This window comes from Planococcus citri, chromosome 4, assembly GCF_950023065.1.
Source record: "Planococcus citri chromosome 4, ihPlaCitr1.1, whole genome shotgun sequence".
NCBI classification, from domain to species: domain Eukaryota; kingdom Metazoa; phylum Arthropoda; class Insecta; order Hemiptera; family Pseudococcidae; genus Planococcus; species Planococcus citri.
The window spans coordinates 46,893,181-46,904,951 of record NC_088680.1 but is presented as its reverse complement, the minus strand read 5'-3'; the positions used below and the strand labels follow the sequence as shown (position 1 = coordinate 46,904,951).

The window sequence follows — 11,771 nt, the reverse complement described above, 5'->3', positions numbered from 1 at the left end:
GCTGGGAGTTTTCAAATTTCATTACGATATTGCAACGCTACCGAATATTTCAACCATTGAATTTTTACTTGAATTGTTTTACACAAATTTTTTTTATAAAATAATTGACGAATTTTTATAAAAATCATGATCGATAAGATTTTATTCTATGTATATACAAAATATAACAAGTTACACTCATAATCAAGTTATCAACATTCGGGAAGTCAAATTTTAATCTTTTAATTCGCTTTTGGCCTTTCCAGTTTGCTTAGGCATTTTCGTATTGGTCGAATCTTCTAATTCTTTGGCTTGATAATAGTGAGGAGCCACTTCTAAAAGCCATTTACTCTCTATTTCCGTGCACTGAAAATGAAAACAGAATATTCAGCATATTTCTTGTAAGAAAATATTCCTATCAATAAGCGAATTTTGATCAAGTACCTGTCGCATGTATTCTTTCGTTGTAAATACGAGTTCGTGGTAAAGAATCCATCTTGGTAGAGACTCAAACATCGAACTATTCGGATGTATGAGTACTGTCTGATTATGTTTAACTGATTTATAACTTCCACCTTTTGAAAGTTTGGCAATATGGTAGAAAAATCCGGCAGTAACACACTGTAAAGAAAATTTTGAATTTAGGAAAACAGGCGAAATGTTAACCTGAAATTAAAATCAATACGATCTTACTTTTCTAATATTAACACTTTCGGTTGGATTTGAGACCATATCTACTTCTACTCTCTGTAATAAATTAACTAATTGATCTCGTACATCTCGAGCTCTCTTCATTGATCTAGAGAAACGAAAATTGTTAGTTAAAAAATTGAATAAGAAATAAGTTCAAGTAAGCTATGGATTTACCTATATTGAATAAAATTTTCGTAACACCATTGGATACTATAATCAGCTTCGGCCCATTGACTATAAATATTCAATAACATTAAATGATCTCCGCCAGGAGTATGAAAACTTTTTCTCGCTGTGTCAGCTCGCATGGTTTTATCTTTAGGCCTGTAGAATATCGCACTATTTACACTCAACATGGCTGCTATGGATACTATTTCTTCAGAACATTTGAATCTGAAATCAAATCGATGCAACATCGTTTAGCAATTCAGAATTAAATGAAACATAATTCATTAACCAACTAATTATCAAAATCATTACTTTTCAGAAGCTAAAAGCATCTTTGACATCATAGGATCTACCGGAAGTTCAGCCATTCTTCTGCCTAATTTCGTCAAAGCGCCTTTATGATTCAGAGCTCCCAAAGCATAAAGTTGTTCTAATGCGATTACCTGAAAATGATTCACTTAGTCAAGTTGGAAATGAAATATCTTTGTTTCAAAAATCTATTATTTACTCACTAAGCTTTCGTGAGGAGGAGGATCAAGGAAGTCAAACTGAATAATGTTATTGACACCTAGAGCTTTCAGAATGAGTACAACGTTTCCTAAATTAACTCTTTGAATTTCTGGCACAGCGTTATCTTCGAGTTCGTGATTGTAAGCCCAAGATGTGTACAAACGGAAGCACTTTCCAGCAGCCACTCTACCAGCTCGGCCGGCTCTTTGATTAGCACTCGCCTGTAAAATAAAAATAAATTGGTATATAATGTCATAGAAAAATTAAGGTGAAAAATTACCTTAATTTCAATACCTTTGAAATAGGAACTACAGTTAGAGTCTCCATACCGGTACGAGGATTGTAACTATTTTGCTTACAGAATCCTGGATCGATTACGTAAATAATGTTGTCAATGGTTAGCGAGGTTTCGGCAATATTTGTAGCTAAAATCACCTGAATACGAAAAAATTCAATATTACACAACGAAATAATGCAAAAAAAAAAGATAAGCAATAATTTGATTATTTTACCTTCCGAGCATTTGGTGGCGTAGGTTCGAAAATTTTAGATTGCATGTCAGTTGGTAAGTTTGCATAAATAGGCAAAATAATTAGTTCTTTGATTTGCGATCCCAATTTTCTCGTCTTCTCGAGAAGTAACTCTTGACATGTTTCAATTTCTTCCTGACCGGTTAAGAAAACTAAACAATCTCCTAAAGGTTGAGTCAAATGAATCTGTAAAACAGATACGACACACGCGTCTATATAATCTGCTTCCGGTCCTTTGGTGTAGAATATATCAACGGGAAATCTTCTACCTGCAATTATATTCAAATTGAATTATTGAACGAAACTAAAAACTGATCAGAGAAAAAAAAGAGAAATAGTAACCTGGAATTTTCAAAATGGGAGCATCGTCAAAAAATTCTGAAAATTTAGCCGCGTCCAAAGTAGCACTAGAAATTAACAATTTTAAATCTGGTCTGAATCGCGCCACATCCTTCACCAATCCGAATAAAATATCGGTATGCAGTGTTCTTTCGTGAGCTTCGTCGACAATCATGACGCTGAAAATTATTCAATTATGAATAAAAACAGCATAAAATTAAACTATCAATGTTAAGAATTAAATCACCTGTATGATTCTAAATCTGGTTCAGATAAAAATTCCCTATGCAATGTACCATCGGTCATGTATTTTATGACAGTCCTTTCTGACGTGCAGTCTTCAAAACGAATACTATAACCAACCTAGAAATTGAACAAAATTAATAGATACATTAACACACTTGAATTATTAAAAATTAGGTATAAATGAAAACGAGTGTTTCCTTACTTCGTTACCCAATTTGACCCCCATTTCGGCTGCTACACGAGCTGAAACCGACATAGCAGCTACTCTTCGAGGTTGGGTACACCCGATTTTTTTCTTATCTTTTGTATAACCAGCTTCATGTAAATACTGAGGAATCTGAGTCGTTTTTCCAGAACCAGTTTCACCTTCGATAATCAATACCTAATCACAAACACATCGCGTTAATTGAAAATTCATCAAAAAATATATGTACCAAATACAAAACCATACTAACCTGATGTTGAGCAACGGCATCAATGAGCTGTTTTTTGAATTTATAAACCGGTAGACTACGTTTAGTTTCTTCAATACTCAATTTTTTCAATTGTTTTTCTGTCAGCTGGGGTTTTTTCTGGAATTAAAACAGATGAAATTAATCCCAAGTGTTTTCAGTTTTCAATAACAATAATTTTGGAATAACAATACTTTTACCTCTTCTTCGGAACCAGTAATTTTAGTAAGTTGTTCAAATTCCACTTTACCACCAAGAATTTCCAAATGCTCGTCGATAATCAATTCATAATCAGGTTGACCATCTTTCTTGTTTTTTGCTCCGAAACGAAATCGAGCAGAGGACATTTGTTCCTCTTCCCATTTTTTCTGTTCATAATGAGGCATTTTTTCTCTCTCATCTTCTTCATAGTCTTTCGTTTCCTAAATAAACAGTACTTTTTAGTCATTTACGAGGAATTTTCTTCAAAAAAATAATTGTAAGCTGTGATTTGTATTACTGTATTAATGATGGACATTAATAAAAGAAATAGTAACACAAATATTTGCTGTAGTCCACAAGCGAAACTAAGTAATCCATGATCAGATCACTAAGCATTATTATGGACGAATCGAAGAAATATATTGTATTAATCAAAAGTCAACATACCTTTTGATCTTCAGGCATACGATAGCGTTTAATACGTTCCAGTTCGCGAGCCTTTTCATGTTCTTTGGCTATCTCAAGAACAGTTTTCTTATATTCACGATTCTTCTTTTCAGTTTCTGTCAATCTACACAGAATGAAAAATAAACATTAATTCAAGTCGAGGCATGATAGCACTCTAACCGAAAATCGTAAATAGAATATTAACGTACTCTTCATCATCGAATAAATATTCATCGTCAACTATATCCTGCTCGAGTTCTAGCACTTTGTCTTCTTTACGTTTTTCCAAATATTTTCTTCGAGAATCAACCCGAAGCTTGGGGATAAGTTTTTCACGATCTTTCTCATTCTCAAGCTTTAGTCTTTTGGCAGCTTCTTCATATGCTTTTTGATCTAACAGAAAGGAAATGGATGAATAGTAAATTGTTTTGATAAAATACCAAAGCTATACAATTCAACTCGTCGTCGATTTTGGAAATTTAGTTAGTATTCGTTGCCATATGGCGAAATTCTACTCGAAGCGTTCAATCGCTACACATTGATCACTCAAAATCTTCTGATAGAAATCTTAGACCCAAAAATAAGCTTCCACCGTAGCATTCTTCAAGTAAAAATACGTATGAAATTAGTATCAAAATTTCCGAAATCGATGAGTTCATTGTATAGCTTTGCCGATAAAATATAAGATTTATGGCATTTTATTACCTGATCGAGAAGCAACTTTCCGAGTAACTCCTTCATCTCGTTTTTTCAATCTTTCAACGAACTCGTCCCTTTGTCGTCGATCTTCTTCACTATCAGAATCACTTCCCATTTTGCCAAAAATAGAATAAGCACAAGTAGTAAATTTAATTCAAACGTAGAAACTGATACAAATGATAGAAAATGACTGATCTTTCAAAATTTTTCAACATCAAAGTTTTGTTATCAACAAAAATTTTGAAAACACAATTCAAGCAGTGTGACCAGATGTAAAGCAAAACAAAAAACACCAAAATAATTATTCACAAAAAAATCAAATTTTGAATTTTGAGCAATTTTGAATTTGAATTTTATAAGCAGTGGGCTTGTAATTCATTTTTTGAAACTTTATCAATCTATATGTACTTTCAGCCTGTCAGTCATCTTCAGTCACGAGCTAAAGAACAATGAATATAAATCAATCTGCAGCCAAATAGAAATAACGGAAGTACGACTTCTAAAATGAAATATGTATTCAGAAACAGCAGCGTATAGAAAATCGTGTAGGAACATTTTATTACTGAAAATAGTTAATACTTATGCTACATCATCCTTAATTTGTACATTCAAAACAGAATTATAAAAAGCCATCATCACAGTGAAGCTTGTAATTTATAAATTCTTCAATTTACGAGGTTGAGGTCTTTTTCTGATTACATTCGCTAATCGCACTGAACTCGAAGGAACATCATTTTTGTTTTCAACTTGGATAATCAAATCGGACTGACTTTTTTTTGGAATCTGAAACGTTGAACGGTTAAGTATAGACTCAGAATTACGATCGAGCATTTTTGCGCTCATTTTTTAATTTTACCTTGCTCAGCTCATGACTTTCTTTTTCCACGTTCAAATTACGTTTTACTTCTTGCTCTTCGGGAACATTTGCTTCTGTGTTTTCCGAACTATAAAATGTACATTTATAACAGTAAAAATCAAGTTCAGAAACAAAAAAAAGTCAATCAGCACATGTTAACTTACGGTAGGAAAGAAAAAAGTTCATTATACGATGAAATTATCTGATCATCAACTAAATCAGTCGGTTTGCTGAATGAAAATTTCTGAGTCTCTTGAATAAACATATTTGGTATTACACTTTCTTGAAAAACTGGCGTTTCAATATTTTCTGAATAAAAAAATTACAAGACAAGATTCAAATGGATAAATTGATAAGTTTTTTTTTTCAACAGTCATTTAAGAAAACACAAAAAAAATTACTTCTTGAAATTACCGCTCCGTCCAATTTGTATTCAGCTATTTCGGTATCTTTCTTCTTCAAGCAATCTTTCAAAAATTCTTTTTGTTGATGCAAATTTTTTATTATCAGTAGTAGAGGCGATACGACGATTTTGGAGAACTATTAAAAAAATGAAGCCGGTAAGAATGAGAGAAATTTGACGGAACATACAAGTAGTTAATCCACTCAATAAACTTACACTTTCTTCGTCTGCCAATTGAAACTCGACGTGGAAGCTGAATTTAATACCGCTAAAAGTTGAATTCAGAACTAACCGATTAGAAACCATACTCCAGTTTACGTCAGTTCTAGCCACATCGAATAAGTTTAACGTTTCACATATCAATGTTTCATCATCAGCTTCGAGCCATTTGTTTGAATCCTGCAAAATGACTTAGGTTGAGTATTGAGGCGAATAATATGAAAATGTAGAAACACATGGACTCACCTTGCATTGATCAACAATTTGTTTCTTTGATAGCTCAACGCTCCATAGTTTACAGAAATCAGTTAGGGAGAATTTGTAGAGACGACCAGCTTGCAACGTCTGAACATTCAGAAAATGATCGGTATCATTAATTTTCTTCAATTTCCACATTATGACTTAGAACTTAGAACTTGAAACTTATAAGATGAAAGTCGTGAACATTTCCAAAGAAATGGATTATGTAAACAAAGCAGGCTGTGACAGGACACTCAGGACAGGGAATGATAACACTGGAGTTACGTAAAAAAAATTAAAACAAATGAAAAATGTAGAATTGTAGCAACTTTTTGTAACAATTAAAATTTTTCACAATCATCATTCGGCGAAAAATCTGATTCAAAATTTACGAAAGTAAATTAAATTTCATTCAACATTCAAAAACACGTCGTCGTCATACGATGGTAGCGAACCTGGTGAGCGCAAAAATAGTCATTATTTAAAATGATGCTTATCACTTATCACTGCTCAGCTTGTGTGAACTGTGTGAAAGCACCTTCACTTTTCAACATTCAACTTTGCTGATGCTGAAAATTGGGCTGACTCGAATGAAAAGAAAGCTCTAAGTTTGGAGCTAAACTTTTAATAATTGTTAAATTGTTTGCCAATTGTTTTGTTCAATTTGTAGAATTATTTTAATGTAGCCTGCCAATTCCTCTACATTACGCTGATGTAAAATAAACTCTGAGCAGTAGAAGTTTAAGGTACATATTTGAACGTAATCAGTATTGAATTTTATGATCTATAATTTCGATGATTTTGTTTATTACAAGGTAAATAATTATTCTTTTAATTGTGATTTTTCCCATTTTATGGGATTCAGTTGACAGTTCGCTTTCCAGAAGCAGCAATAGTGCATCATTATTTTGATGTGTTCATACAGTCGGATTTAGGTGATGTGGAATTCACAAACACACCCAGGTAGTCACGAATGTTTTTATCAGTACTTCTGTTAGTAAGATATGAGTGTACATGTAATTTGTCCGATATCATCTACAGTAGATCCTGGATGCGAATCTGGCTTAGGAAGTGATTCCGATAACATGGCCGAATTAGCAGCTTTACTCACCAACGAAATCCCCGAGGGGAGACATAATCTGTCTGACAGTCACATCAATTTAGAAAGAGTTGCAGATTACTGCGAAACGAACTACCTTCAGGTATATATGCGATATCATATATCCTTTTTTTGAATTTCCACCTACGTTTTCATTTATTTTATTATTGATGAACGTAGATTGAGAACAAGAGAATGGCTTTAGAAGAAACGAAGAACTATACAACTCAATCGTTGGCCAGTGTAGCGTATCAAATAAACACATTGGCGTATAACTTCCTTCAACTGCTCGATTTACAAGCATCTCAGTTATCGGAGATGGAAAGTCAAATGAATCATATATCGCAGGTTAATAAACTGTGCACCAAATATTCGTATTATTTGCTTGAATTTTATTATTAGCAACATATTGATTCTATTTCAGGCTGTTATGATTCATAAAGAAAAAGTAGCTAGGCGTGAAATTGGTGTTTTGACCGCCAATAAAACGATCAATCGGCAATACAAGATAATCGCTCCTGTTAATCCAGAAAAACCCATAAAATATGTTCGAAGGCCGATAGATTACAACGGTATGTGTTCTTTTACTTAGCATGTTATGCCATTAAAAGAAACAGCAATCTCATGACGAGTGTATTTTAGTTTTGGATGATATCGGTCATGGAGTTCGTAGCGCTACACCACGTCTTCGGCAACGAGGTACGAGTCAAGGAAGCATTCAGTCTATAACGAGTGTGAATACTACTTCAGCAGCCAGTGTGGGACCGGCTCCTACGACTAAACCTCCAACACCCCCGGCTGCGGTTCGAGGAACAGGTTCGCTGACTAAAAATTCCAGGGATTATAGAGCACCTCCTGCTGTAGCACCTCCTCAGGTATAAAATTTTTCGCGAATTCATTCATTGGTATGAATTTACGTTCCATTACATTTATTTTCATTTTTTCAAAGGTACCTAGTCATTATGCGCCGAATTATCCAATGGGACATGTCCGTCGAGAAAGAGGAGCCGGTTATAGTACACTGCCGATGCCTCAATCCGGTCATCACACATTACCTCATCAAAGTTCTGGGTCTCCACAAATCGGTATGGTTCATCCAATTCCACAACATACTCAATCGACACCTCCAATGTCTACTTCACCTGCTGCTTCATCGATGATGAATTCAAATGATATTAATATGCCTCGTAAGTTCAACGTCAACTCTAGAATAGGTTTATTAATTCCAAAGTCATCGTGTAATTCTAACATTACTTAATTTCGTAGCTCCACCTTCTCCGTTGACTTTAAGTACAAGCGGTATCGGTTCAGGAGCTGGTGACTACAGCGATCATAATTCCAGTGGTGGTTCGTCCATAGTTGGAAGTCAGACCATATACCGAAGTGGAAGTATTCACCACAATATACCAATTAATATTGGTATAGCTAATCAGATCCATCATACGATGCCTCTTCGTCAAGGTAGTTGTTCACCTCCTCTACCACCGCCTCCTAGTATCGAAGATGAACATGCTAGATTCGGCCAGCCGCAAGGTGGTCCTGGTCATGTACCCATTGTTTCTGATGAACCCGATTTGCCCGGATGGGTACCGAAGAATTACATAGAAAAAGGTACATTTTTAATCCACATCGTTTGCCTGACATTGTAATTGAGTTTTGCTAATATTTTCATTTTTCGAACAGTCGTTGCTGTATATGACTATTACGCTGATAAAGAAGACGAATTGAGTTTCCAAGAAAACGCCGTCATATATGTTTTGAAGAAAAATGACGACGGATGGTGGGAAGGCGTGATGGATGGTCTAACCGGTCTATTTCCCGGCAATTACGTTGAACCATGCATGTAGTTCGACTCGTTCATTTGCTCTATTCCTTATTATAATATCATGCTTGAAATTAATATCGCTATACCTATTTTTACTCGAACATTTTATGATTTCTTCTTCGTATCAGCGACGAATTAATCGATTATTAAGTAAGAATTTCGTAAAAATTTATTCATTTTGAAATATCATTCCAAATGAGAATTCTTCCATTACCTTGAAAAAACTAATAAATGTCAACTTTACCAACCGTTCTATATCCTGGTTTATGTTTTTACATTTTATACGTGCAATGCTAGTAAAATGCATCGAAAACGACCAGTTGATGAGGTTTCATATGTTATTTATTTACTTTATATTTTATATTTTTAAATCATACTAAAATAATATCTATTTCAATAAGTTTTTATTATTTTAATAAATTATTATATTATGATCTGATTTTTTTTTCGCGGAAAAATTAATACATGTTTTTATAATTTATATCAAAGTATGTGAAAAAAAATTCAGTGAAGTTTCAACACTCATAAGATAAAGGAACGTAAACACATCAAAATCTTCATTTCATTTGAAAAACAATTATTTCATTTTCGGTAGATCTAAAGGCTGAATTAAAATTTGAACACAAATTACTGCTGGATCATTGCGGTCTATATCAAAGCATCTCAACATATCGCAAATCCAATTCACATCCGTGTAAGGTGGCAAGGGTGGCGAGAAAGCCGACAATACATCACACGCTGTATCAGAAAATAGGCTGTAAAGCCAGCGTGAAAATTTTACGAATACACTACCATCGATATTCCGATCCTGCAACCGGTCACGGACCATTTTCACGAAAACATCATTCACAAAGCGATCATCTTTCGACATTATAAGTTCGGATACAGCATCGCATATTGATAATTCATCAGGTTTTCCGTAAATAGTCATTTGCCATTTATCCACACCGCAGGGATATAACTTCTTTACGAATGTTTCCAGCTTGTATCGAAGAGTAATAATGCGTAAGACCTTCTCGTAGTTTTTCTGAAAAGTCCAAACATTTCCAAATAGTGAAATGATTATCTCAAGCTTCAAATACATTACATCAACAGAGTCTATACATTACATATCTACATGAAACGCATGCATTTATATGCAAAATCAAGGATAATTAGGTAGGTAGGTACTTACAACATTATAATCCAATGCCCCAATTTGTTGAGCTATCTCTGAGCATAGTTTTCTTTCCTTATCCAGTTGACTACGAAGGAATTCTATCCCACCTTCAAGCCGTAAGATTTCATTTTTCATTTCAGACTCTTCCATAGTTTGTACTGCAATTGAAATCAAATTACCTGGAACATTTTAGTGGATGATGAAAAAATTAATTAAGATAAAAATATTCATAGAAATTAGATAACTCAGAAGAATTCAGAGACTTACCTAAGCAAAGTGTGAAACAATACCCTATACATTAGGCAAGAATGTCAAAACTCTTTGCTAGTAACAGATGACTGAAATTGAATCATGTTTTGTAATGCATGATGCAATTGCATCAAAAACAGTGTTGGCAAAACGAAAATGTTTTCGTTTCGTTTTTCATAACGTTAGGTAGGTACCTGACCAAACCTGACGTAGAATGGAAAAACAATTTTTTTTGTTTTGTTTTCATTAGGACTTATGAGAATGACTTTGATTTTTTGGTTATGTTTCACATCAAGAAAAAAAATTATTTTTCATAACGTGGGCTGGCTTTTTGAGCTTTTTGGACTTGGTTCTTAGGTGATGGCAAGGCAACTTAGAATGAGTTCAACTTTGATGAAAAAAAAAAAAAAATAGAAAACAAAAAAAATAACTATAAAAAACGAAAAAAAGGGGAACAAAACGAAAAAAAAATAAAATAAAAAAAAGGTGTTTTGATCGCAAAATGTCCAGGAAAATCCGTTTTCAAAGCGTTGTTTTGCTTTTGAAATGTTTTGTTTTTCTCATAACGTTATTTTATTTTCTTGCTCCTCAGTAGCTAGATGATGTTTCATATGTTAATTATTTATTCCATATTTTCTATTTTTAAATCATATACCTAGGTACTAAAATAATATTGATTTCAATAAGTTTTTTTTATTATTTTAATAAAGTGAGTAGGTACCTATCGCACCTATTATGAGTTGATTTTTTTCGCAGAAAAATGTATATGTTCTTATATTAAAAAGTCAGGGAAACAAATACCTATTGAAAGAGAGAGCATTTTTTCCATTCTTATTTCCAACATGGAATAATGGCGTTGTTTATTTTATTTCAAGATTAAGTTACAGATCAACAAAAATACTTTCAAAATTGTTCAACCTAATTTTTCACTCGTTAGATATAGTGAAATTTCACGTGTAAATTTATATCCGTAACAATTCGTCGTTAATTTCATTAAGTGAAAAATTTTCCAAAATTGTAATTTTATGCTAATCACGTTCTCGTAATTTGGTGTAATTTATAGTCACACATCGGCCGCATGTCGTTTGAGAAAAATAAACCGGTTGTGTACGACTGTGCTGTACTGTAGGTACGTTATCTTTTTTTAGAAGTGAAGTCGAAAATACTATCGCAATGATTGATCAATCATTCGATATCTATTTTTATAGGAATCAGTTTTTAAAAATTATTTATTCATTAAAAGTAATTATTTTCATAACGAGTGAGAACGTTGGCTTCATCGAGAAAACATTATAATATGTAGGTATTTCAAATCTTGATACATACATTAGAGTAGACTGAAAAAAGTACAGAGTAAACCTGTTATCTTAAATGTTTATTTATTCAAGAATCGATAACAATCGAACGTGATTTTTCTCACAAAATTTAGCCCAGTTCATGATCCATTTACTGTTACA

The 11,771-nt window shown here is 33.4% G+C and overlaps 4 protein-coding genes and 1 long non-coding RNA gene across 6 annotated transcripts in view; 2 read left to right on the top strand and 3 right to left on the bottom strand.

Annotated features, from left to right (window-relative positions):
• The window catches only part of LOC135845460 (uncharacterized), a 219,824-nt gene that overhangs the window by 25,828 nt on the left and 182,225 nt on the right, over positions 1–11,771 (top strand). The gene's annotated exons all lie outside the window — the stretch shown is intronic.
• l(2)37Cb (lethal (2) 37Cb) lies at positions 125–4,493 on the bottom strand. The gene is made up of 16 exons (XM_065364023.1): positions 4,271–4,493; positions 3,775–3,958; positions 3,566–3,689; positions 3,118–3,339; positions 2,921–3,037; positions 2,668–2,847; positions 2,467–2,582; positions 2,223–2,398; positions 1,863–2,149; positions 1,645–1,785; positions 1,353–1,571; positions 1,153–1,283; positions 847–1,065; positions 673–778; positions 424–600; positions 125–345 (listed from the first exon to the last, which is right to left on the bottom strand). Exons 1-16 carry the CDS (start codon positions 4,377–4,379, stop codon positions 214–216), a joined length of 2,640 nt encoding a protein of 879 aa, XP_065220095.1. The 5' UTR covers positions 4,380–4,493; the 3' UTR covers positions 125–213.
• Positions 4,806–6,391, bottom strand: LOC135845469 (non-homologous end-joining factor 1-like). Its single transcript, XM_065364050.1, has 6 exons — positions 5,989–6,391; positions 5,740–5,922; positions 5,522–5,660; positions 5,285–5,429; positions 5,121–5,208; positions 4,806–5,047 (listed from the first exon to the last, which is right to left on the bottom strand). Exons 1-6 carry the CDS (start codon positions 6,136–6,138, stop codon positions 4,919–4,921), a joined length of 834 nt encoding a protein of 277 aa, XP_065220122.1. The 5' UTR covers positions 6,139–6,391; the 3' UTR covers positions 4,806–4,918.
• Positions 6,524–9,340, top strand: Abi (tyrosine kinase Abl). 2 transcript variants are annotated; one of them, XM_065364036.1, is made up of 9 exons: positions 6,524–6,728; positions 6,848–6,945; positions 7,027–7,184; positions 7,262–7,429; positions 7,506–7,653; positions 7,724–7,956; positions 8,031–8,268; positions 8,348–8,692; positions 8,765–9,340. In XM_065364036.1, the coding sequence occupies exons 2-9, from the start codon at positions 6,921–6,923 to the stop codon at positions 8,926–8,928; spliced, it is 1,479 nt and encodes a 492-aa protein (XP_065220108.1). In that variant the 5' UTR covers positions 6,524–6,728; positions 6,848–6,920; the 3' UTR covers positions 8,929–9,340. The 2 variants fall into 2 exon arrangements, with proteins under 2 accessions (XP_065220108.1, XP_065220107.1); XM_065364035.1 differs by having other exon boundaries at positions 7,024–7,184.
• LOC135845478 (uncharacterized) lies at positions 9,294–10,485 on the bottom strand. The gene is made up of 3 exons (XR_010558760.1): positions 10,333–10,485; positions 10,081–10,244; positions 9,294–9,933 (listed from the first exon to the last, which is right to left on the bottom strand). It is a non-coding gene; the product is annotated as an uncharacterized LOC135845478 (long non-coding RNA).